The sequence below is a fragment of the Patagioenas fasciata genome, chromosome 1 (assembly GCF_037038585.1).
Source record: "Patagioenas fasciata isolate bPatFas1 chromosome 1, bPatFas1.hap1, whole genome shotgun sequence".
Taxonomy (NCBI): Eukaryota; Metazoa; Chordata; class Aves; order Columbiformes; family Columbidae; genus Patagioenas; species Patagioenas fasciata.
In genome coordinates this window covers 113508608-113535614 of record NC_092520.1, presented here as the reverse complement: position 1 = coordinate 113535614, position 27007 = coordinate 113508608, and the positions used below count along the sequence as shown (strand labels likewise).

Genomic DNA, 27007 nt, shown 5'->3' with positions numbered 1-27007 from the left:
TGAATATATTGAATAATACTGGTCCAAGTACCGACCCTTGAAGCACTCCACTAGATACAGGCCTCCAACCATGCCCCATTGACCACAACTCTCTGGCTTCTTTCCTTCAGAGGTTCTCCTCCCCCTCTACTCTGCCCTGGTGAGACCGCATCTGGAACATTGTGTCCAGTTCTGGGCCCCTCAGTTCCAGAAGGACAGGGAACTGCTGGAGAGAGTCCGGTGCAGGGCAACAAAGATGATTAAGGGAGTGGAGCATCTCCCTTATGAGGGAAGGCTGAGGGAGCTGGGGCTCCTTAGCTTGGAGGTGACTGACGGGTGACCTCATTAATGTCTATAAATATGTAAAGGGTGAGTGTCACGAGGATGGAGCCAGGCTCTTTTCAGTGACAACCAATGATAAGACAAGGGGTAATGGGTTCAAACTGGAACAGAGGAGGTTCCACTGAAACACGAGAAGAAACTTCTTCATGGTGAGGGTGACAGAGCACTGGAACAGGCTGCTCAGGGGGTTGTGGAGTCTCCTACTCTGGAGACATTCAAAACCTGCCTGGACACTTTTCTGTGTAACCTCATCTAAGTGTTCCTGCTCTGGCAGGGGGATTGGACTAAATGATCTTTTGAGGTCCCTTCCATTCCCTAAAATTCTATGATTCGGTAAATGTTAAGAAAACAGACCTGGAAGCAAAAGGGAACTGGGTTATCAGCAGAATTCTTACGAACTTCTGACTTCACATGCATTTTACGAAAGCTATAATTATTAGTTTGGGTTTGCTCAACAGCAGCGTTTGATTGTCTGTAATCCTCAAGTTTGAATTCTGCTTTTGCATCTCTGTCACCTGCAATACTTTTGATCTGGCAATTGAGGAAATGAGACCGTTAAAGGCAAAATAGCCACTGGGACTTGATTCCTGATTGGTTTTGCAGGCATTTGTAATGCTTGCTCATCTAATTAGTAAACCATTACATAAAGTAGGCCTACTAAGCTGAAATGGAGGTAAAAGGATGTGGTCAAGACTTAAGATGTGGTTAGTTACTGTGTGCAGTGCAGATGTCACTGGGTTTTGCAGTACCCCAGGGCTTAGGGAGGGATGACAGGGGGCATCATTTTCCCAAGTTGGCTTAAACAACAACTGAAATTATTTACCTCCTGAAACTGGCAGAACAGTGGAAGTATTTTCAAATGCATAAAGATTTGGGAAGAGGGAGCAACTGAAAAATGAAGAGTTGTATGTTTTGCTTAATGGTGCGTCATCTTTTGAAATAGTAGAACGGGGTGTTGAACATACTGAAATAAACCATTATTTCTCTTGTATTTAAAGGATTTTTTTTTTTTATGTTAAAGGCTAAATTATGCCTTCTAACTTGAATGCAGATTCTGGAACATAACAGCATAGCTGTTTCATATATGAGTATCTTCACCGTATGCTGAGAACCGGTGCTGGTGCACATGGTAACAAATGAGCGTTTACTGCATATTTGATGCTTAGCTGGAGTCCAAACTGAAAAAAGACAATCAGGTGTAACTTACGCTCTCTGTACAACAGTCAAATGGTTGAATAAGTTTTGGTCAGATACAGCTGTTGGTTTCTATCTCTGGCAACCACACTACAAAAAGGAGTATTGGGGTGCTGCCCCTGAAGATCTGAGCTAGTTTCGCTTTGACACATCTTAGCAGCAGTGATATGCATGAAAAAAAATTCGGCAGGTTGACTTTGGGATTCCCACTGACTCTGGGAATGATATGAAAAGCAAGATAAAATACTCAGTCGGTAATGCCGTTTGTTCTCATGGCTCTGCAGGCCGTACAGCCAGAAGCGCAGCACCTCACCAGCGGGGCCACAGTGCTGTACTGATTCTGTGGAGCTGTCCCACTCCTTAAGTGTCCTGCAGCCTCTCGGGGTCACCCAGGCTTTCTGCTCGGCCATCAGGCCTTCCTAGGGGTTTCAATAAGGAAGAAGTTGCAGGTCACATGAATACAATTCTTGTACAGTTGAACTGAATGATCTTAAAGGTCTTTTCAAACCTAAAAGGTTCTTTGATTTTATGTAGTAGTTTTAGCTCCAGCCCTTCTACTGCCTACATAACCTGGCACAATTGAGTTCGAATTTTTGTATATTTTTTATGCTACAAATATTTCCAGATTTAACCATTCACTTTTTTAAATGGTGGCAGTAAGAAGTGGCTGATACCAAAATGAGGCAGATGACAGTGATCTCCTTCCTTCCTTCCTTCCTTCCTTCCTTCCTTCCTTCCTTCCTTCCTTCCTTCCTTCCTTCCTTCCTTCCTTCCTTCCTTCCTTCCTTCCTTCCTTCCTTCCTTCCTTCCTTCCTTCCTTCCTTCCTTCCTTCCTTCCTTCCTTCCTTCCTTCCTTCCTTCCTTCCTTCCTTCCTCCCTCCCTCCCTCCCTCCCTCCCTCCCTCCCTCCCTCCCTCCCTCCCTCCCCCCCCCCCCCCCTCCCTCCCTCCCTCCCCCCCCCCCCCCCTCCCTCCCTCCCTCCCCCCCTTCCTTTTTTTACTGTTATGAATCTAATTACTGCTACTTGGTATAGAGGAAGTCAGGTGTTGATTTCACCACGTACTGTAAATGTTGCCAAGTTTAGTCAACTGTGTCTTGGAAATAGAAAACTTCAAAGTTTCAGCCACCCCAGCATAAAGTTAACCTTCGTTAATGCCCCACACCCTGAAAGGATATGAGGAAATTATGAAAGTGTAACAAAGAAACTACGGAAAGTGTAACAAAGAAACTACAAAAGACAAGAATAATCATGGGAGGTGATGTAAGAAAGAGCAAACTGAGAAAGGGGGGAAAGCCATTTTTTTGTACACTTGCATGCAGACCCCTGCATCCTCATAAACTGTCCCTCCCTTAGAGCTTCAGGCAGTGAGTCTCCACAAGTCCCACGGGATCACTGTTGTTGCCCTGCTTCACCTGAAAAGCATAAAGTCTCATCCTTTAATAAATACAGTGGGTTTAGTCAAGTTCTTTGGGAAAGAGACTTTGCCTTTGCATTCCCATCAGGTGGACTTGCCGTATTGTGCAGCAGTTAAAAAACAACGACTATTATACCAGTGATGAAAACAAGGGGAGCAAAAAAGGCAAGGATGTGTGTTTCTGCAGTTGCTGAAAAATGGGTTATACTTCTAGCACTTCATTCTCTTCCACTAAGAGAGTGCTTCTGCTTTTATTTTGTTGTTTTTCTGGAAGATGAATAGAGGGAATATGGCTATAAGCAGTGGTAAAGGGAGTTTTTAGTTGTCTAAGTACATGCACAAATTAGATTTCCTCTCCCCTGATTCTTCTGGATATCTGCCAGTTAATAATTTGAATTAACAGGAAGCTGGAAGGTTGGGAGTGTGATGAAATTCAATCAACCTTGAATTCAAAGTCAGGGTTGGGTTTTTTTATTGTTGTGGTGATGATGTGTCTTGAAGGGAATTTTGAAAGGGAAGGTATCATAGAATGTCCTGAGTTGAAAGGCACCCACAGGGATCATCGAGTCCAACTCCTGTCCCTGCATGTGACAACCCCACAGTCCATTATCAGGTTTACATTATCATCTTGGGTTTTGTTTCATTTTTTTCTGCAAATTTTGACCAGTCAGTTACCACAAAACACTGGTGAGGCTGATGAATCCTGAGTGAACTATTATAAAGCACTTAACAATGGGCTGTCAGGGGAAAGATTAAGTTGTATTTCCCAAGGTTGCAAAGTTGGAATTGACAATCAAATGTAATCTTCAGGAATCAGTCTTCAGTCTAAACTGCTTAGTTTCTCTCATTATTTTGAATTATAAAACATACTTTATTAGGACAATATGGAGTAAGCTTGAAATCTCTTTAATTTCAGTGTTCAATTGTTTTATTTTCAAGCATGTTGTGGTTCCAAATAAATGTAGTAATTTTCAGTACTACAAGCATTTTTCTTTCTCTGGCACTAAAATGGCGTAGGGATTATACAAAACAAAACATAGGACTATATAGCAAAGGAGTTAATCTCTGGATTATACTGTTTCTCTCTCTGTGGGTGCAGGTGGCTGTTACTAAATTTTGGGATAGTTCTGAGCTTTTAAGGCAAGGGGGATTGTGTAGTGTATGAAAACAAATATGTGTCTTTTTAACACATATTTTTAAGCTAACATAAACAGACTTCAACAATTTGTAATTAATTGCTGGATTTACTGTGAACTGCATTTACCATCCAACTGCACTTGTAAGGATGGTCAAACTACAGCTAAACCACCGTCAAACTGTAGCTAAAGAAAGATTGTAAAATGCGAGTGACCTTCTTTTTAAAAAGGGCTTTTTCTCTTTAGTAAAATATAGAAAAATAATTTGGTGAGTGCATAGGTCGCTTAATATATCACACAATGTTTTGCTTTAGTTGTAAGATACAAGTTCCACCTGGATTGCTGCCTCTGCACCACGTAAACTCTTGTGCAGAGACATTTTCAGTGGCAGGACCGATGCTGTAGCGGGTTTTTATCCATTTGTTTTTATCAGTTGCTGCTGTTCATATTAAGGTCACACCTGATGTAGCACTCAGACGTACTGAGGGGTGACACCAGGGCCCCGGGGTGCTCATCCACTGCCAGTGTGGGCTGGAGGTTTGTCACAGCAACTTGTCCTGAGTGTGAGGCAGGAGCAGCAGTGAGTAGCCAGGGCTGGGGGAGCAGCTGGTGCCACACCGTAGGGTCCTTCCTTGCAGGCTGTGTCCAAAGCCTGTGAGAGCTCAGGAGGAAGAGCGAGACCCACGTCTCCTTCCAGGCTGCAAGTTGAGGTACTCCTAGAGCGCATTTCTGGGGCGCGTGCTTCATTCTGCCTGTAGCCCTGGTTTCCATAGCTAAACCAACTAAAGAAAAATTGTCTGTGCTTCCAGTAATAGTCTCTTGCCATCTTTATGGACACAATTCAGCTATCCAAGAGTGGCATTTCTTCTTTTAGTTTGTTCAGGGGCATTTATTTTGCTTAGTTTTGAGGTCAGAGAGATTAATGTAAGGTATCATATAGTCATAGAATGTCCTGAGTTGGAAGGGACCCACAAGGATCATTGAGTCCAACTCCTGTCCCTGCATATGACAACCCCACAGTTCACAACGTGTGTCTGAGGGCTTTGTCCAGTCTCTTCTTGAACACTGTCAGGCTTGGGGCCGTGACACCTCCCTGGGGAGCCTGTTCCAGTGCTCCAGCACCCTCTGAGTGAAGAACCTTTTCCTCGTGTCCAACCTAAACCTCCCCTGGCACATCTTCGTGACATTCCCTCGGGTTCTGTCATTGGTCACTAAAGAGAAGAGATCAGCGCCTGCCCCTCCTCCTCCCCTTGTGAGGAAGCTGTAGCCACCATGAGGTCTCCCCTCAGTCTCCTCTTCTCCAGGCTGAACAAACCAAGTGGCTTTAACCACCCCTTATATGTCTTCCTCTCTTAACCCTTCACCAACTTCATGGCCCTCTTCTGAACACTCTCCAGTAGCTGTGTGACTGTATTGAGCACCAGACTTGCTTTTAAAACTGTAGAGAGTTTTGAATATGAGGAAGGAAAATGTCAGTTCTCTGAAAAGTATAGACCAAGAAGTTTAATACTGAAAGGTGTAATTTGAGCTTAAGACACCCAGAGCAGATTTTTCTCAAGTCCCTAATGGAGAGAGAAAACAACGTTCCTTGGGGAATTTTGTTATAACACTGTACTAAAATTATGAAGTTATTCCAAGTGAGACAAAAAAAGGCACATTACATCTTTTTTGTTGTGTGTCCTGTGGCTTTTATGCATACTGTCACTTTTTTGTTACATTTGCAGCTCCATAAAATGCTGCTTGTCTTCTATGTATAAACCTATTTGAAACCAACATGTTATTCATCCTCATCATCAACAACTTGAAGTTGTTGTATGTTGATGTAGTGCCCAGAAGTGGAGCAAAATATGAAAACCAGTTGAACAAGTGCCTGAAGTCATTGTCATACAGAAGTTGTTATTTGCTGGTTTAGTTACAAGTCCAAATCCACAAGACTTTTCTGTCATGTGTCAGTACCCCTGTTGATGTGTAGTTGGGTTTCAGTTAATGGCCTGGAGCTACACAGTAATGAGCCAAAAAGGGCCGCTGAAGCACCAGGGACATTTTTAAAATTCCTCCCCCATAACTAATATTCTTGGGCAGATAAAGAGTTGTCTCTGCTTTCATACAATGGGCGCCACCTTCTCTGTGGTCTCCCAAACTACACTTGCACTTTGCTGTGCTCTAGGGTCTCAGTAGTGTGAAAGGAGCATTCAGAGGCTGTGAGCATCCTGACCACATCAAAATTGTTGGTTTGCTTCATGGACTAACACCCTTTACGTCCATTTACATGGGTTGCTGTGCAGGTGGTAAATTACCCATTTTGTTAAGCAGCAAACTATATGAATAACTGGTTATCGTCAGAAAGGAGTGTAATTGGTGATATGGTTTCTGTTGGGTCTCCTAGAAGCAGCTGGCTATTATGTTTCAGTCATACAGTTTTAATAATGGTGAGGTCAAAATATTTGGATCTGGATTATTTTTTCTTATTAGTCCCAAGACTATGTGAAGACAGCTTCAAGGGAATATTTTGAAAGTTTATTCAGAAATGCTGAATATCAATAGTATCTCCAATATAATTTCAGAAATGGGTAATACTGCTGAGTATTTGCTGTCAAAATATGGAGCTGGGTCAAAAGCAGCAATCGGCTCCTGAATGCAAATGGCTTGTCACATTTCCCTTTGGAAGCAGCAGATAACTAGAACGAACTGAGACTGCAGACGGTATATTTTTTATGACACAAATTGAACTCTTGCCAATGACGAATGTCAAGGTACATTGTGAAAATAAAATGATGCAGTGCTAGCTAAAGTGCATGACATAGCTATGAATAGACGTACCCATGTGCACGACACAGCTCCCACCTTTCTTTGCTTGGAGAGAACAGTTTCACACGTACCAAGGTCGGCAGAGTGGTTGTATCCTGCAAAGCTCATGTCATGCGTGAAAGTACATAAAGACCATCTGGGAACTATAAAAATAGCCTGTCCTGACTAGATGATTTGTGTGGTGGCCAAGGACTGATACGCTCATTCAGGAAATGGCAAAACAATGTCAAGCTTGGTGGGAAATACCCAGGCTCCTTTTCATCCTTGGGAATGGCCTGGTCTCTCATGGAACAAAATCCTCAAGGAGACTTTGGACGACATGGTTTCTGAACACCCTGAAAGAGCCCATGTGAACTGAAGTGGTTCAGTGCAGGCAGTGGAAATGTTACAGTTCTTCTTAATATTTTGAGATTTCAGGTTTGGTATTTCTGCAACAGATTGAGAGCAGTAGTAGAACTTAACTCATATCTGAAGAATTCATTTAAAAGTTTTTAAACTTTTAGAAGTTTTTTTTTAAAGTTTTTAAATGAAGTTCTATCAAATTTGTCATACAAGTTGCTACATTGCGCCACATGCCAGTCAGCTTTATTCAGCCATCTTGTAAATGGCTTATGTTGTGATCTTGTGTGAAGAAGTTTTCTGAAGCAAGAATGAAACTTTTTAATTGATCTACAGGAGTACATTGACCAGAGTCTTTCTTTTTTAAAGCCCAGTCCAGGAAGAATTATTTTAAACCAACAGAAATAGCCATAAACAGTGAAACTCAATGACAACCCCTCCATGCAGGAGGGTTGATAGAGATATTAATGACTGGTTTTCTGACAAGCATTTCTGTGTCACAGGCGGCACAATAGCAGCTTTTGAGCACAATCTTAATGAGGTATCATACCTAAACAACTAATGTTTCAGTTCTTAACCTGAACACTGTAACCTATGACAAGTCTGTCTCGCAGTTTTTATTGTTAACGGATATGCTGGATAAATCTATTGAGGTTCTCCAGCCACATCAAGCAGTCCAGGCACTATTTTAGATGCTGTCAGGAAGCCTAGAGATGCTGTTAAGAGAATAGTTGTAAATCACCTTGATCTGATTTGTTGAACACTGAGCATCTCATTATCTTCATACATTTGTGACATCAAGACTGCCATTTTATATCGAACAGAAAGTGTTAGCATGAAGGACCTGGATGCTATTCTCTTGAATACTTTGTAGGTCCTCTAATGGCCATTCTGTCTCTGATTTATATTGCCTATCAGAAGAGTGGTGTGTGCAGGCAAGAGAGTCTGATTTGTCATGTTATTTGCGTAAAAACTAACCACATCTGTGTTACCTATCACACTTATGGCTGGACTTGGATTGAGATCAGAGATTCAACAGGTCCACGCCACTGGGTCCCCAGGGCCTGCAGTAGCAGATTTTGCATGTAAACTGTTCTCTGCCATTGCCACCCGAGTTGGTCAGCCCATTAGCTTACCCTGGATTCAGGCAAAATTTAAGAAGATGTATGGGAATTAGGAAGAGCTGAGGAATTTAGACTTTAGAGAGAATTTGATTTCTGAGTTAACACAAGGTTGGAGATGTGCTTGCAGCTCTTTGTTCTCCTGTGTGGTTCTTTTATATGACAATTGTATAAAGAGGGATGATACACTTCTTTCGAACAGGGAAGAAGAACACAGGGGATATACACTTGGTACCATGAGTAACTTTTTTTCCTACTTTTCCAGAGGTGTGAGAGTATTTAGTGTGCAAAGCTGTCTTCTTTGTGCAAATGGTTTAGTCTTACATCTGAATGAAGACAAAGTCTCCAGAGTAGTGTATTCACATCTAATGTTAGTAATATTTCAGATCTTGTCTTGGGAATATTTACTTACAATATAGTTTTCTTCTGTGTGTTATTCCTTTCTTCTGAAAGTGGCATGAGCAAGTGTCCTGCTTATACCTAAAGAATACAGATGATTTCTTGAAATGACAGAAATGTCGTGTTACCTTAAAAGTATATTTACAGGCACCAGTTCCGCTAGTGTGAAACCCATTTATTCCACTTGCTGAATACAAGTCTTTTTTCATGTGTGATCTTAGGGAGAGAGGGAAATTAATGTCGGGTTTTTTTCCAGGTTTTTTAGCACCATTGAGTGGTTTCAGTGGGGCAATGTGGTATGGGTTTTCAGGAGTTGTGAAATCTCCAGAATACACACAGCGCAGAAGGGGTTGCGCAACTTCTCTGTTTTATAACCTCACCTGTAATCAAAGTAAGTGGTGTTTCCTAAATGCCATTAGAGGTTAAAATTAAACAGCAGGAACTAAATAGGAACCCATTTCTTTGCTCTTGGAATGGAGCTTCGCTTCAGCTGGCACTCTCACCCATCACAACTCTCCCTCGATTGCTTCCCACAACTTGGCATCCTCCTCCTCTTCACTGTGCATGAGTCCTTGCCCTTTCACTGAAGCTTTTCTTCCACGTCCCCAGAAGGGCAGGATGCTGTCCTACCCATCAGCTCTCTCATTATGCAGTTTGCCACCGGTCCCCTGAATTTAAGCCCCACAGTTCAAACTCTGCTCAGACCTTGCCACATGCAGAAGTCCCTGATGCCTCTTCTCTGGCTCAGCTGGCTGGTTCCACAGGAGCTTGGGGAATGGTTTTGCCTTTGCAGAAGAAAAGGTGGCTGCTACAGCAACCGGTTTCAGGAGCGGCCATATCATTTAGTAGCCTTTACAACTTTAATTTTAACAACCACCCATGGTAAGGTGACTCAATGAGCTGCTCTGTCTCTATGGTGATTCGTCTGTTGTATGGTGAATAGAGCGCTTGTAGACATCGAGTGTGAATGGTTTACCCCTTCGGCTTCACCTCATAGGCGTTCCAGCAACTTGGTTTTAAATAACTTCACATGAGCATAGAATTTACAGAAAAGTATCCTTATAAGCAAAAAGCATCCCTGTAAAAAATTGAAATAGAAGTTTTGCACTTCACTTTAGATAAGCCAATTGCCCCAATTTAAAAATAAAGCTGCTGCAACTGAATATTTGTTTCAAAGAGTGATTATAAGAATTGATATATTGAGACATGCTATTATTCACTCACTGGTTAGCGCACATAAAGTATAACAATTTTAAGGGATTCATTTACTATTAATAGATGTCCATTGCATCTTAGTTGCTCTGTAAGTCTTACAGAGTATTTTTAAAATTTAACATTATAGGGAACTGGACCATATTTAGTGATGAAGTAACAACACTGTGTGCATTCACAGGGCTGTTTGATTCATGAGAATTATTTTGAAGTCACTGATTTATTTGTTACTTACTTCTCCCTCCGTGCTGGTAGAAATTTATTTGACTTCTTGTCCCCAGGCTTCTCTTTCCTCCACCTCTCCATGGGTTTTACAGTCAAAAATATGCAACTGATTTGTGAGATCAGTCATCTGGAGATGCTTTAGCACTTGAACCTTTAGCCAGAGCATGTCAGCCACCCCTGCACTAATTGAGAGGTGCTCTCTGGAAATTCACTGGTGAGGATGGATGGATGGATGGATGGATGGATGGATGGATGGATGGATGGATGGATGGATGGATGGAGCTCTGCTGGTTGCTGCTGCTGTGGTGGCAGAGAGGATCAGTAAGAGCTGAAAGCCAGTTTAGCGCAGGGCTGGGAGTAAAAGTGAACAGCTGACACATGAGTGGATGCTTCATGCTTCTGGTCTTTTTTTAATACGCTCTGTCAGAAGGATTACTCAAAGTCTCTCAAGAGCCATTCTTATGTAGTAACGTTGCTGGCAGGTTATGTTATGGTATAACCTGAGGTGGAACTAGAAGGACTGTGGTTAGCTTTGCTTTTCAAGAAACAGCAGAAATGATTTTGTGCTTGTTGCTGGGAGTTGAAATGATCAGAGAGGTTAGAGATGTGAATTTGCAAAACATGTGCTTTGCATTTATGTCCGTCACAGATGCATTGTGGTCCTTCACTGTGGAAGAGAATGGATGTGGTGACTTACGAGCATAATGGTTAAACCACTGCTGACATCTAAAGAGACCCTGAGAAACCCTGTGTAACAGTCAAACCTATGTAGAAGCTTCTAAGATGTATTAGTTAATGTTTAAGAGCACTTCGAAAATATAGAGCAAATAAAAGTCATTAATGGTGACATGGTTAACTCCTGAGGTAGGATACCCATCTCTTTATGTGAGAAGGGTCATTTGTGCGTGTGTAAAACTATGCTTTTCTTTGGTTATTATTATCATTATTGACTGTATAAAAACACTCCATGTTGAATTTTGATTTATTTTCCTGCTTTTTGTATTGCAATCCTTCCAAAAGAAATTCAGTTTTTATTACTAATAATAACCGGTTTTCTTTGTCAGTGAGAGGTGCCTAAATTATTAGCCCCCCTGCCCACCCCCCACCCCCCCCAAAAAAAAAAAAAAACAGTCCAAATTGATTGATTTTGGGTGTATGATAAGTGTTGTAAGGCTTGTGCCCATGTCAGGTCTTGAAATAAGGAAGCTGAGAGTTTAAGTTAAAAAAAGAAGAGACATGCAATTATCCTTTTACTGTTTAGGTCACATAAAGTCAAACAATTTTAAGGGGTTCCTTTATTATAAATAGATATCCATTGCATCTTAGTGACTACATGTCCTACAGAGTATCTTACAGTTTTGGATAATTGTGGAAGTCTTGCACATAGGTCTGGGTTTGAAGTATCAGCAGCTAAAGAGTAAAATTCCTTTACAAAATATCTTTGGCAGTATTTTTTTCCTTTTCTTACAGATAACAAAAAGCTATTACCATATCAGGTAGCAGTGATATATTAATATGAAATGTGGAATTGGTCAAAACTTTTCCTCTCTTTAGGCTTCCACAAGATATTTGATTGGAAGGAGGATCATCTACATCAGTGTATTTGATGGGGGAAAATATATTTAGAACCCGTGGGATTATAAGCATTTTTAAACATCAGGTTAAATTTTAAGACTTCTACTAATGAAAGAGAGAAAGGAATAATATTTTGCATCATTCAGAAAGTCTTAAGAGTAAATCCTTGCTTCCTTTGCAGGTGGTAGGGTTTAGAATGGCTTTTCTCAAGCTCCAGATCAGCTCTTTACCACTCTGTAGTGAATAAAAGTTTAAACAATGGTTCTTCACTGATACATTTTATTTGATCACATTTTTTCTGGTTTATAGTACCAAAATATTGCTCAGTGACAGCCAAAAAGACTTAAAAATGTACCTTCTCAAAATGCAGCACCTTAAAAGTGACATTGACCAGAAGAGGTTTTGTTGCTTTTCTGTCTTTGAACCCAGTCCCTGAGAATGAGCATGCGTTGGACATTGTGTGTTTGTGTGCATTTCTGATGTTTGAAGGAGTTGACTCAATATTAACCGTTTATTAAGAGCTAAAAATTTCTGCAGTTTTCAAATTAAATTTGACCCGAGTAAAATAAAGGTCCTTATAAGCAAATAGCAATGCTATTTAAGCCTATTCTTAACTGAGAAAAGACAAATTGGAGAGGAAAAAAAATCTACTTTCTATTGAAAAAAAAAAAAATCCTTTTAAAAAAATAATTCCCTAACCTAGCTAAGTCTCATAATTGAATGCTTGAAGGAAAAATTCTTAACTCATAAAAATAATAAAAGTAATATGTTAATAAATACAGCTATAAGGCATTAAAGATCAGATGTCCTAAATGTGCAGGAATAAACCACTGATAAAAATCAGTATGAAGGACAGCAGAGAAATTTCAAAATCAGTGTTATCTTTTGGCTATACTAATTTTCCCTGTGAAATACTTGTTGGGAGGATAGACTGTTCTCTGCTGTCTGGAGAGAGATGAGACACCTCAAACTACCAGCTCGGCGACCCCTCAGCCATGTAGTCGTGATGCCCTTCACCTTTCCCCATGCCTGCCCCATCCCTTGCCCTTTCGTCTGCACCAGCACGTGTCCGCTTTCCCTTCTGTAAAAACACTTGGAGCTCCTGTCACCCCGAGTAGGAAGCAAAGTTCGTGCAAGGAAAATATTTTGATAATTCAATTACAGGCCTGCAACAAACCTGTGCAGAGCGTATGCAAGTGGTATTTTCAGGAGGTTTTATTTTAATCAGATTTGAGTGGATTTTCACTGTGACAGAAAAGGTGCTTTTCCATGAGAGCAACCTCTCTGCCAAATGTCAAGTCCCTGCTCTGAAGCATGGAAGCACTAGAGATTCTCATTGAAACAGCTCTATAAATATCAGCAAAACTGAGTTTTTCCCGCCTTCACTCTGAAATGACTGAACTATTTTTGCTTATGCCTTCCAGAGAAAATTTTGCCTGAAGCAAACACTCACCATGGAGCTTTACAGTCCAAATAGTTAAAACTGAGTCAAATTATAAGTGATAATATAAGCTTATAATGCGTCACACTTAAATATAGGTGTTGATGTCTGCTTCTTGCATAATACTACAAAGGCTCCTGAGTTTCTTTGGAAATAAGAGACCAAAATTATCTTCCCTTAATGAGGAAATGTAAAACATAAGTAAAAAATAGCAAAGAGTGAAAAAGTTAATGAAAATTCCCCTTTGGGTAAGCAGTACCTGGATGCTCATACTTACTGGGCATGTTTTTCATTGGTGATGAAAAAATTGGAAAGTATATGGTTCATGATTCAGCTGCAAGATACCTGCAATAAGCAAGGGATCATGATGAGGGGTTATAGGGCTGTTTTCTTTCCGCCATCCTTCTGGCTCGTGAGTCTCATGTTCTTTGTTCCACAGAGTTTTTTTTCAGCAACCTGTAACTGGGTGTGAAGTGTGCTCTCCTGGGAGCTGGAAAATGCAAGTTTGAACCCACTAATTCTTAAGAGAATACATTAATCTTCAGTCTCTGAAATCTCTTATACCACTTCCACTGCCACCTTTCTCGTGGGTTTTTGTTGTTGTTGTTTTTGTTTGTTGGTTTGGTTGGTTGGTTGGTTTGTTTGTTTCAAATAAAAATACTGAGTCAGTTCTCTACAGCCAAAGATACAAGTTGTAGCCTGGATTTAGAGGGGAAATTTGAAGCAATGAATCACAGTCTCAGACAGAATCTAATCCACGGCTACAGGAAAACACATAAATCTTTGAAACAGGCCCATAACTTTCCCCATTCTTTGTAGAGGGAATTTTGTAGCCAACCAGACTTTGAGAATTATGTTCCAGGTGCTGGATGACTAAAATACTCACTTGGTTACAGCATCCTTAGAAGATCGAGTTGACATGACAGCATGGAGTGTTACCCCATCTACCTACATTCATGTCTTTTCCAAATAAAAATTCTTTTTCCAAATAAAACTAGTAAAGAGGACAATGAGTGAAACTGTTCCAATTTGGAAAAATTACTTCTTTTCAATTAACAGCATTACTGATGTTCATTTGAAAGCCGTATGGAGGTTTTGCATCTTTATAACACTAGAGTAATTTCTCTTTGTATGAACTACAAGAAACCAATCATCTGGGCTGGATGAACGGGAGCGCAGCCAGTTGGTCAGGGGAAGGGATTGTCCCCCTCTGTGTGGCATTTGTCAGACCCCATCTAGATACTGTGTCCAGTATTGGGACCTGGCACAGGGAAGATCCGGACAAACAGGGAGGAGCTTTGGGGGACCCCAAGGTGGTGGGGCTGGAGCATCTGCCCTGTGAGGAGGGGTGGGGGAGCTGGGACACCCTGGAGAAGGGATGTCTTCTAACAGCCCCCCAGCACCTACAAGGGATTATTGAGGAGACTGAGCCGGGCTCCTCACAACAGTGGAGGATGAGAGGCAACAGGTGCAAGTTGCAGAAGGTTGAGGCTGGGACAAGGAGAAACTTTTTCCTGTGTGTTCCCATAAGAGGAGACAGTGGAGCAGGTTGGATTGAGAGGCTGTGCCATCTCCATCCTTGGAGGGCTTCAAGCCCCGACTGGTCCAAACCCTAAGCAGCTGATCTGACCCCAGAGCTGGCCCTGCTTTGGGCAGGGGGGTGGACTAGAGACTTCCTGAGGTCTCTTCCAACCTGTGACCCTCAAGCCTAAAGGCACCCAAAATCCTACTGACTTTCAGTGGCTTTTATAATATTTTTGTAATAGCAAACATATGATTGACAACTTCAACCCTTCTGATCAACCCTAGCTTCCCTGGAGTCCTTCTTGGAGAACCTTATAATTTTCTGATCAAACAATTCTTGTCTAGGGATTAAAACCTTTAAAAGATTCTCAAATCCTGTATATATGGATTTAAAGCTTCAGTTCTCTGTAGTTTCTAAAGAAGGGGAGTGCATTTTATTTAACCTGAGTTGTCTAATAACTGTGTTGTAAAAATCTTCTCTGAGAAGTATTCAGCTGATTTTTTTAAATGAAAATCTTAGATTATGTCATGTCAGTCTCTGACTCCCCGAGGATTTTTAAGTTCATCTTAGTTTCTAGGCTGTTTAGGTTAAAACGGTAGGTTAAAAAGCTTTCCTCTTCGTGTTGCCCTTTAATCTATAGGCTTTGCTATTTATACCAGGGCTGTGTAGGACTTCATGGTGCTGCCGCAAGAAATGTGATGCTTTATCTTTCAGTATTGTACATTCTTCACTCATCTAGAAATGGGAAAAAAAAAAAAAACTAGTGAGAACTGGCAAGTTGCTCTTGAAATACTGTCTGAATACACAAACCTTACGAAGTGCTGCCGCCTAAGTCTCCTGCTATCCCTAGACTGGAGGAAGCAGCAAAATACCACATTGAAACGTAAAAAATTGATAGAAGATTGGGAGCAGGAAAAACCTTTGTACCTTTTGTAGCTCCATACATGGACAGTGATGAGTTTGTAAAAATGGTCAAACGCCCTCCAGCTAAAGAGAGAAGCATGAACTTTCTGTCTTACCGGTAAGACAGAAAATCAGGAAAACCTAAAATAACGGAGGGACTGCCTCAACCATGATGGGTACTTTCAGCATACAAAGGAAGGAGGACAGATGAAAAGACAGATAATATGTGTGACAGTGTTGTAAAACTTGGATCATATTAATGGATGTGCTCTCCGTGATTTTTTCTTTGCCATTTGCAGTCTGAATATAGAGTATACAGAGCAAAAGCTGAAAGAAATAAAGAAAAAACAGTATCTGAAATTGGTGCTTGAGGTGATTTTCATAGAACAGAGATTTCTCAGTCTTAATTCTTTGTATTGATTTTATGGGAAGTTTTTCTATGAAATATTTAGCAATGTGAATGCAGAGAAGTAACTCAGAAATAAGCTTGTACTCCAGTGGTTGCTTAGAAGTTTCTGCAGGCATCCTTTACAAGCGAATTATATCTCTCCATCCTTTTTTCTTCCCCTTCCACCTCCGAGCAAGGAAAGTAGCATTATACCTTCCATAAAAACTGAGGCATTTAGTGACCTTTTTCCAGAGCTAAAACCAATATAAACCAGGACTAAACTTAGTAAAGCTAGTGTTTAAAAAAAAAAGCCAATAAATTTCCACTAAGAGCTAAATGTTGGAGGTAGAAATACAGAGCAGGGAAATATTCTGAATTTATGTATTATTTTTCTGTTCTTCTGTTGTGCTATCCTATATGATCTTTGTCCTTACGACATTTAACATTGCCATTCTCTTGGGATTATTCAAGAGAAAACATTAAGTATTTATAGCCATAGTTAATATATTTATAAATAGTTCATAATAGGATCTGCAATAATAAAGTTTAAAATAGTTTCCTTTATAATTATTTGTTTTCACATATTCTAAAATTTACAAAATAGTTGTTTTGGGAGGGTGAAATTTTCCATGTCGTGAGTCTGAAAAGTATTTATATCATCTCTAACTCAGAGTATAATCCTTTCAGCTATTTTGGAATTATAAGCAAACGGGAAAAATGCTTTTTCCTCTTGTACAATAACGATAATAATAATAAAGATAAAGAAGATCCTCAGCTACACTTTTAACAGTACTACACGGAAAACAAGTTAAGGTTGAAATATATGGTAAGATCTACTGCCTTTGCTTCCTCTGGGGGAAAAAATGAAAATAAAGATATGGTGGAAAAATAACGTCAGACTGTTCTTAGTAACATCTGCTGAGAAACTAATGAAGCCCCACCCCCTTAATTACGTTTCTTCTCATTCCTTTTGCCCGAGGCCATCCAGATGTGAACCGCTGGGATCCCAGCTAGTCTCTGGACCTCAGCAGCTCCTCAGAGCGGCTCTCGCTCACTGGGTGGCCATGCAGTCCCAACTGGCGAGGGGTCAGGGATGTGCCCGTCTTCTTCCCAAGTGCGATGAACAACGCTGGTGCTTCTCCCATCTGCTGCTTCTAGGGCCCTGCAGCCCTGTAGGGCCACTCTGCACAGGGTTTTTTATAGCCCAGGGCAGGCTCCTGTTGGTTTATATAATCTTATACATAGGGCTTTGCTAAGTCCAAGGGTTGGTTTTGCCACACAAGCTATATGTGTTGTCATGAGACAGTAGTACCAGAATGGCTTTTACATTTAGTCTTTCTCTTAACCGCACTTGTGTCAAACCGCCTTAAAAGATACTAAAATAGCATGGAATTCAAATGTACATGGAACCGAAACTCAGGTTTTACAGTGTATCTGGGCCTTGTGGGTGGGAAGGAGTAGCACACAAAACGACAGGTATATGGACAAACAGGCCCTTCCCCATGGCATCCCTGCGGTGTTTGCGCTGCTGCCCTTTGCCTAGAGAGCGTGACCTTGTGACTCTGAGACGAGAGAATGAAATACAAGATTACGGGGCTGAAAATGTCTCAAACCCCTTCACACTTCCTGCACGTCATGACCCCAGTCTCGGCGGTGGTTATGCCACACACCGGCCATGCCTTTCCATGAGGTGTTGGGTGATGGAGATACCTACCCGTGTAGCTGGCACTAATACCATTGCAACCAGTAAGGTGAATAATGATGTGGTGTTTAAAATGAGGGTTCACCCTCAGGGTGGTGTAGGTACTGGTTTATGTAAGGAATGTGGTAAAAACCACACAGGAATGTTTTATCCTTGTCTCGCTCTTCAAAAATAAGGCACGTAAGCAAGACGCAGCCTGATTCTGCAGCCTAGTTAAAGCATTCAGATGTGTTGGGGAAAATCAGGATTTTAGCCCCTGCTGCCAGAGTTGCACCGTTTTAAACACCAAACTTGCAGGATAAAAATCAGGAATAATTCAAAAAGCTGTATTCAGATATTCCATCTTTCAGCAAGGCCTCCAGGCTGTCTCTCACTTGTCCTGCCAGGCCCATTACTCTTGTGTTCCTTGCTATGGCGTTGCCTCTTTTAAAATGGGCATCATGCCTGCTAAGCCCTGCTACCCGTGAAGCAGGTGGTTCAGGGCCTTATGGAGGTTTTTAGAAGCTCCTTTTCTGTCTCAGTTGTATGGTGTCACCTCAAAGGTGAATGTTTTATCTACTGGACCTTGGCCTGTTTCATCACAGTTGTATGTCTGTGTCCATTCTTACAGGCAAGCTTAGGACTCAGGTACCTCATGCTGAAGTTTCAGTGGGTCTTTACTGTTAGGTGTTGGAGAAATTGTAGACAGCTGAAAAAGAAACTGTGCCTTATTCTACAATATTTGGGGGAATGTTAATTCCAAAAGTTCGACTGCGTAATTTTACTCACGTCTGAGGTCAGAGAAGGAAACTGAAACAGGTACAACCAGTTCTGGTAGGAATTCATGTCATCACATTCCTTTCACCTCAGTACTCTGTGAATGTGAAGCACTGATTAAAAATCTAAAAGCCAAAGTTTGCTCCTTTTGGTTTTGTTGAGGTTCTAGCAAAAATCCAGGAAAATGAAGTGAAAAGTTAACTTTGAGATAATATTAATACACTGTCCCTCTTGCCAGAAATCAAGAAAAGCAAATATATATACACAGAGTGATTGTGCCATCTTCTTAAAGTTGCAGTCTTCCTTAACTTTTGAGCATGTAGCTCTACTTGTGAGATTTAAAACACATTTCTTATTGCATTACGTACATGGAAACGCACACAGACAAGTAACCACACAATCAGACAATCATGTTTTTTGGCCTAATTGCTTTGAAATGAGTGGACAAATGCTATTGTCCCCCAGTTTGTACTAATTGCCATTTTATGCTCATGTAAGGAAGAAAATTCTGGTGCTGTTTAGTGGCAGCATTCCCAATTGACTGCAGTTGTTCCAAGAGCGATGAGGTATCTTGATTCTCAAACTAAATCCAATCATGTGTTTTGATTTCTCAAGCCTCTGTAATTCCTTCCTTTTCTACTTTAAAACAATTAATTTAATTTCATTTGCAAGTTCTAGAAATAATATCAACCTTTACTCTCTCTCATCAATCTTGTTTTTGGCTTCCTGGAGCTTTCCGTACAATATAATTATGTGAACAATATTTTTGTTTTTTGGTTTTTTTTTTAAAAAAAGAACTTAATTGAAGTTGGCTGTTCTTAGAACTAAGCTATAAAAGAGGTATAACACAATTGCACTAATTAAGAAGAGCGGTTGGTTTTGTTTGCTTTCTTTTCCCTTAGCAAATTGCCAAAAAGGAAAGATCAATACGGGAAGACCCATTTCACTCTTCAGCAAAGGGAGCTGGAAACGATCCACTTGAATCTTAGAACTGAAATGCTGGAGGCTGATGTAATTAAGTAAACCAGCTGAGAACTGAAAAATAACCTGATCAGACTAAGTGATTATAAGTATGAAAGAATGGATGCACAGTTCTGCATCTTTTGGTGGAAGCAGAGTTTGCTGGGAACTTGATGATGAAAGGCTTGGTTTGTGTTGACGATCAGTTATTTTGTGCTGGAAATTCTGGATTAATTGAAAAATGTTTGAATATCACTTAGAAATTGATGGAATATCTCTTGCTGCCCTCTTTTTTTCTTTAAATAAATAGATGTGGGCTTGGTTCTAAATGGCTTTTCGGTTTGAAATGTAATTCATAATTTAAAGTGGTATTCATGCAGAAATAAAACTTTCTGCAGTGATACCCACCAAAGTGTTTAATTGGCCAAGTTATTTTTATTAATGTTTTTGTATTCCGTTTGATGGGCTTTTTTTAAATGTTTTGGTGTTTTACTGAGTTCTGCACTATTTTGTCAGTATTTTTGCCAGGACAAGATAACCATTTTGTGAATTTATTGCAGATTTTTAAAAGGATAAGTACAGTAGCCACAGTTAGGCTTTAAAAAGAGATTTATCTGTTCAAAACCATGCCTTTATGAGTATTGCATAGTAAACTGACCTTCTCCCTGAACAAAGTTTTTATTTTTTTTAAATTAAACCCCTGTTTTTGTCAGATTTGCCCACATAGCATTTGTTTCTTCAGGAGTGACATCTTCGAGACAGAATTGCAGGTTCATTGATCACTGCCACATGTGTATAGTTGTCATTACCTTCTCTTGATTGGCACCAGATTTTCAATACTGGTATGGTTGAGTTCAGGGATTAATTGTGTGAGATACCCTAACATGTCAGGGTCTAAGCTAAACCTTTTTATAGCCTCGCCATTTTTCCTGAAGCACTCAGATACGAACGTGGTTGTTACTTCTTCCCATCAGAGCGTGGTCTTACAGGCAGCAGTGAGATGGGGATGAGCTGGAACTCCCTGGGTTTGTTTTACTTTAGTGTGACCTTTTAAAAATCAGCAGAAGGCCAGTGTAAAGACATAGACTTAAAAACAAAACCAAAAGAGCCAGCCTTAATATGTGGTAATGCGGGTTCTGGCAAGCCTATTGCCTTTTCTCTTTGAGGTCCCTGTCCTTATTGAGGTGCTATAAATGTCGGTTGACAGAGCTGTGAGACAGCAAATACTGTACAGCACAATAACCAGTCTCATAGGAAATTACCCTGTTCTGCAGAATCTCAGCTTCCATCTCTACAAAACAACAAATTTGTTATTGTGTTTGTGAAGTAAACCTCAAATATTAACATACAAGTGATGCAAAGACATTTGTGAGCGTCTGTAAAGAGCCTAGGGCAATAGCTGTGAGAGGTCTCAGTTGCCTCATTCTTGTCATTAAATAGTTTGGATGACCTGTGGTGATAACTTAGAGAATGAGGATAGTTAACTATTTGCCTCCTTGTTAAGAAAGGCCAGAGAGCTATGGTGCAGGTCTTACTGTAAGCACAGCTTTATTTGCTTTCTTCAAGTGCATGATCTCTGAAAGGGGCCACTGTTTATATTGTGTCAGTCCGTACAAGGAGGAGTCTGGAAGTTGTGCATGCACAAGCTGCATTTTGAACAAGGCTCGCTTTTATTCTGGTGATGGGCATAGGTGGAGTTTGGGAAGAACCATCCTGCGTACTCTGTGCCTGGTAATCAGCAGGAATGCAATGGTCTCAGTCCCTTGTCAGGATGCTTGTAAAGAAGAGATGTTTTACTCTTTAGCTTCATGAAATGGCAGGAGACACTGCAAGGGGAGAGAGGGCCGAGTGTGCTCTTTTCCTCTTCAGAAGCTGGGTTTTGGCATTTGGGGAAAGCATTGCACTGGAGTTCCTCTGGGAGGAGAGGCAGGTGTGGTAGAAGCCAGGCCTGAGGAATGCGATGGCGTGGGCCAGGCAGAGCTCGTAAGCCCCTGGGGAAGAGCTGCTGGCTGCCAGCTCTGTGCTGGCTCCACCGTAAGACACAGCCTAGAAATACAGAAGCGTAGGGCTCATTGAAGGATTCTGATTTAAGTATTTTTCAACAGTAAATACTGAGATGGAGGAAAGTGACTCGTTTTGTGAGAAGTGGCTTCTGGCTTTGGGAAATGTTGTTTTTCATTAAGCTACAGAGCATATGCAAAACAGTAACACATTGATTTGGCTATGCTGTCACGGTGCCTTCCTGGAGTCTATTTTAGTTGTCATGTTTACATTCTCTTCTCTGAGATGGGGAGAATGTAGTGGGTCCTGAGAGACGTGATTTGATGCATGGAGCTATCATGGACGAGAAAATGAGAGCAGAAGTACATGAACTCTGGTTCCATGTGGCCAGGAATCAATTTGATAACATTAAATATTTGGAACTTCCTGGAATGTTTTAATTTTTATTAAATCTCTCGTTTTGCATTTTTTCTTCTCCAAAAAAGTTATACAATTTCTCTTTGCCCCCCATCATTTTAATTACAATCTTGGCATTAAAACTTTGATTGGCAAAAGACGTTTTGGCCTAGTCTTGTCAAATGAGAAGGTCAATAGTGCAGCACCTCCAGGAGATAGATAAAAATTTGTGGGTTTGATGTTTGTTTGGTTGGTTTTTTGAGGGGAGGATGTTTATTTAACAATAATGACCCCCAAAAAATCCTCCCCAGAAGTTGATGACTGCTCAGCACTCAGTTAAAGCTGACTGGAGCTTGCAGGTTTCTTCAGAGGGTAGGACAAGGGCCGGACCATCCATCTGATGAATTTCTGTCAACAGGGCTGGATGCAGAAATGGGAAGTGCTCAGCTTCCTATTTAGGTTTCAGGTTTAGATTTTAGTTTAGGTGTTTTCCCTAGACGTCTGGCCTGTTTCCGCCTTCCTGAGGGGAAGATTGGACTGGTAACTCACAGTCCCTGTGGATGGCAATGCTGCTTCAAGTAGCAAATGTAAGCTCATTCCCAAAATAGCCTTGGCTGTCCCCTGCTCCAGGGTTAGCCTGCAGGTCAGGACATGGCCCTGGAAGACCTTGTGAGGATGATTTAGGAGAGAGGCAGAGGAGTTTTTTTAAGATGCTATTTCAAAGTTTAAAAAGTTATATTCCCTTGATTCTTCAGCCAGATCTCCCTTACTTATGGCAACCTAAAATATTCCAGAAGAAGGAAGAACAATCCTTAAATAAGGGGATGGGATATAAATAAACTATTCTTGGTCGACCTGACTAGTCCTGTGCTGAACCACGGCTGTACGTGAGGCTGCCTTCTCCAGAGGTACTTGCACGGCCCATTAGCACTATTGCCAGTGTTTCAGGAAGGTTTAATTTGAGAAGAGTGGTATGTCGGTGCCTAGAGCCAAATGGGGTCTGTTGGTGTACTCCAGGAAACCAGCTGCCCTGGTTGCCCAGAGCACAGAGGAATGGGCTGCAAGGGTTGGCTTTGCTGGACCCAGCTCAACTCCAGCGGAACAACTTAGTTCAGCAAGAGCCAAACACCACGGTGGCGTATGTGAGCTAATAACCCAGCTTTTTACCTCTGTATGGGAAGCATTTCTGCAAGCCTGTTCCAGCTGAACTGAGAGCTGAGTGTTTATTTAAAATAAGCATTAAATTTAATTTTGCGTGATCTTGACAACCCATCCACCGGGGGAGGATTGAATGTTTAGGGCCCTTTATACTTGAGGAATTCTTAGTGGGCTCTGCTCACATGTTTGGACATTCTCAAATATCTTCAGGATCACAAGGCAAATTCTTAAGGCGAGGTTGAAGTAAATAGAACTTTCCATTATGTGTAATCGAGTACAGGAAAAAGTGTTGCAAGTAAAGAAAGCTCAAACACATGTTTGAATGCTTTTAGTAAATCCTCTTGACATTGTGAAGAATTAAGATGTTATTGCTGGTTTAAATGTGAAATGTCTTAGAAGGCGCATCAGTGTTGTTTATAAGCTATAATTTATTTCTTTTAAAAAAACTATTAATCTAGGTAATACCTATCTCCAGTAACTAAAGGAGACCATCAATTAGCAGAAATAAATCTATCACAATGATAACTAAAGGTTTCTGTGATTTTCTACAGAAGTTTGCATTTCTACATGAAAAAAAAAAAATCGTATTGAGGGGGAGGGCAGTTGTTCCTTATGAATCAGACTTGGAGATACACAAAAGATAAGTATGTTCCTCTCCTCCCCACCATGTCTTCTGTAGCCTCTTTTGTTTGGGATGTTTATCTGCAGAGAAGAATGAAATCAAAAAGAGCGTTAATGAAATTGAGTATGGTCTTTCATAGCTCAGCCAAATTTCTAATGAATAGATTTCTCTGGGGCAAAGCCAAGATCTGTGTATCGTTTTGGATGGATAATAGCTTCATAGTTGTGGATCTGATTGCTGCACTGGCATCTGTGGGAGGGAAGAAACCTTAAATGTATGAGTGGGGATCATCTGGTTATTTATGGCATGGTAACAATGTGTATGAAGATATGATCCGACACATATGTCACAGTAATTCCTGTTGAAATGCATTGTAAATCAAGCCACTCGGTGTGCTTGGGATTCTGATACAAAGGTAGCTGCTGTGGAGATTTTTCTGGGGCTGTCAGACTATTTATTTTGCAGTCAGGCTGATTTTCTCTGGTTTTAATTTCTTTAAGAAAAGTCTTCTTTAGCAAAACAAACAAAAATCGACACTCCTCCTTTGCCTTCCCTTTCCCAAAGCAACCCTCTGTATGTGGGAAACAGAATGTTGTCTTAAATTAGCAGGATGCATCCAGAAACAGCATTTGTAGTTTCTTGATTTTTTTTTAATAAAGTTCATTTTACCACAAAGTACGTCATTGCTGAAACTGAATTTTTGTAAGAGGTTTCATCTTTACCAACTTTCCTACCACCAAATACTGAAACTGCTATTTTTAAAATGCTTTTAGAAGTGTTATGTCGGGTGGTTTTTTTTAAACCCACAGCTATCAGAGTTTCTTGATTTATTGTTATCGTGGCCAGAGCAGCGACACGGGTGTATTTTAAGTACTCAGACAGGGATGAAAATGGCTTTAATTGTTGCCATGAATGTCTGCCTTGTTCTTCATTGTATGGTGATGATTGTGCAAAAAGAGGCAGAGGGATTTATTAATTATTCAGAAACAAGTCTGTTTATCTGGAAGTACATGTGAAGTTATACTGAATGTGCTGCTTTCACTGCCTGCATTTGCTAACCTCGGTCACTGAAGCCCTTAGGGCTCCCAGTGCTTCCAGTCTCCTGAGCCTGTGGCACAGGAATTTGAGCCCGTTTTACAGATGGGGGATTGAGGAGAAAAGACACCAAACGACTTCCCAGGGCAATACGTGGCACATGTGACAGGACTGGATGGTGGATACAGCTGATGTTGTCCTCAGCCACACTCTTAGCAGAAACCGATCACAGAATGGTCAGGGTTGGTAGGGATCTCTGAAGATCATCTAGTCCAACCTACCTGCTAAAGCAGATTCACCAGAGCAGATCGCACAGGAATGTGCCCAGGTGGGTTTTGAGTGTCTCCAGAGAAGGAGACTCTACAGCCTCTCTGAGCAGCCTGTTCCAGGGCTATGGCACCCTCAGAGTAAAGAAGTTTCTTCTCACGTTTAGATGGAAACTCATCATCGTTTCCAAAGTGGATGAAATTCTCCCCACTGAGACTTCAAGATTTTCAGTATTTTGTTTCTCATTGTTCTCTGTGAGGTGTAAACTATAATAATAAATAAATAAAGATGTCTCCCAAATCAGCAAGCTATAGTTCCTTGTGGTAAACCTGCATTGAAGCCGTTGGTGAAATACAGCAGCCCAGGAGAATAAAAGGCTTCCCAGAGTTCGAAAGACCTCTATTTACATAAATATGCAGAGACATCTGCTACAGTCATGAGTGACCTGCTGGTTTAAATCATCAGCACGGGAGACTTGTAGTTGATCGGTATTGCCCGCAGTAGCAGGTGCTACTTCAGGCAACAGGAATTACTGAAGAGGTTTTCGATGAACAAAGACCTTTTCACTTGCCAAGAGACGGATGGGAAACTGAAACAAACAGCACATGCCCCCCGTCTCTCACTTGTAATAATGTGACAAGGGTGTAGGGAGTGCTTCTGCATCCAAATCTTTATGTGATTACTTACAGGTACGGTGTGGCTGACAAAGCTGCAAAGTTTATGTCTGAGAAGTACTTACGGCTTTGCAAACCAAACTACTTAAGTCAGGTTCCCAAACAAATGAATCAAGATGAAATGGAAAATGTTCAAAACACATTTATCACCTAAAACCCCAGTGTTTTTATTATCAGAGTATATGCCCAAAATAGTAATGTAAAACTGTCATACTAAAGGTTACAATTGCTTAAATGAATAATTGAAGTTTAATTCTTGCTCACCATTAATCAGCAGAGACGTTATAACATTATATAATACCACAAGATTTGTATTCCTTGTTGGCACAAGGTATATGGCATTTTCTCTCTCCCCCTCCCCCCAATAAAATTTGTAATCCTGTCTTAAATTTAGGGTTTTTTCTGTTTTACGGAACTTTACTTACATTCTCTGCGTAACATGGTTTTGTAAGGAAATAATCTGTCTTTTCAGTGGATGAACTACTGGACAGAAAAACAGATTACAAATTTGTGGCTGGAAAAAGGTTACGATTTGGTGTGTTATACATGACTGTAATTGCCAGCAGTTCTCATAAGAAAATGCTCACACATTAAAAGGAGCATCCAAACAACCTGTAGTAAAGCCACGGAAGTAGAAGAGTTGACATTTGCAAAGGCTTCCAAGATATAAAATGTTCCCTCTGACTCTCTCATATATGTTAAATACTACTCTTTAGTTATAATAAAAGATACAGTACAGCTTGAATACTTGATTGTCAATATTTAATGGGTTCCTTACATTGGGATGCAATGGCTCCTTAAATCTTTTTTGATAACAGATTTAATACTAAACTGAGATAAAACAAAACCTGTTCTTTTCTTTCCCTTTGAACAGAGCGTGGATCACACTTCTCGTAAACCTCATCATATTGAGGTTGGGCTAAGATGAGCATAACCAGTGACGAAGTGAATTTCTTGGTGTATCGCTATCTCCAGGAATCGGGTAAATTTCCTGTCTTTCCTCACAATTTCAGGTCATAGACGAAATGGGAAAATTGGCTTTTTGCATGGTGTTGCTTTAGGAATGTTGCATTGAGTGTTTCAGACTGACAAACTCGGACTAAGTATTTCTTGCACAAACCCTTATTTCCTTGAAGTTGTGGTCTTGAGCACAATAAAAGTGCAAACATATGCAGGTAGAAAGTAAACATTGCAGTTAGGCAAAACAAGGAAATAAATAACATGTTAACAAATGTTTTTGTAGAGTTATATTATCTCAGTCAAACTCATTTTTGGCAGTGTAAGCACAAAGCACATGGATTTTGAGTCTTGTTTCTTAGCTACTTGAAATAGTTTTGTCAGATACTTTTAAAGAGGGATTGTCTGCATTGGTTTTATATTGGCTATAAATGGAAATTTGGGTGCAAACATCTGATGTTTTAGAATATTATTAGCG

General features: G+C 40.6%; 1 protein-coding gene across 4 annotated transcripts in view; it reads left to right on the top strand.

Moving 5' to 3' along the window:
• Window positions 1-27007, top strand: part of TBL1X (transducin beta like 1 X-linked) — a 201492-nt gene that overhangs the window by 122560 nt on the left and 51925 nt on the right. For all 4 annotated transcript variants that reach the window (XM_071813032.1, XM_071813023.1, XM_071813036.1 and 1 more), the window contains one exon: window positions 26447-26554. In XM_071813032.1, the coding sequence (XP_071669133.1) occupies window positions 26497-26554 (58 nt within the window). In that variant the 5' untranslated portion in view covers window positions 26447-26496. The remainder of the gene's footprint in view (window positions 1-26446; window positions 26555-27007) is intronic.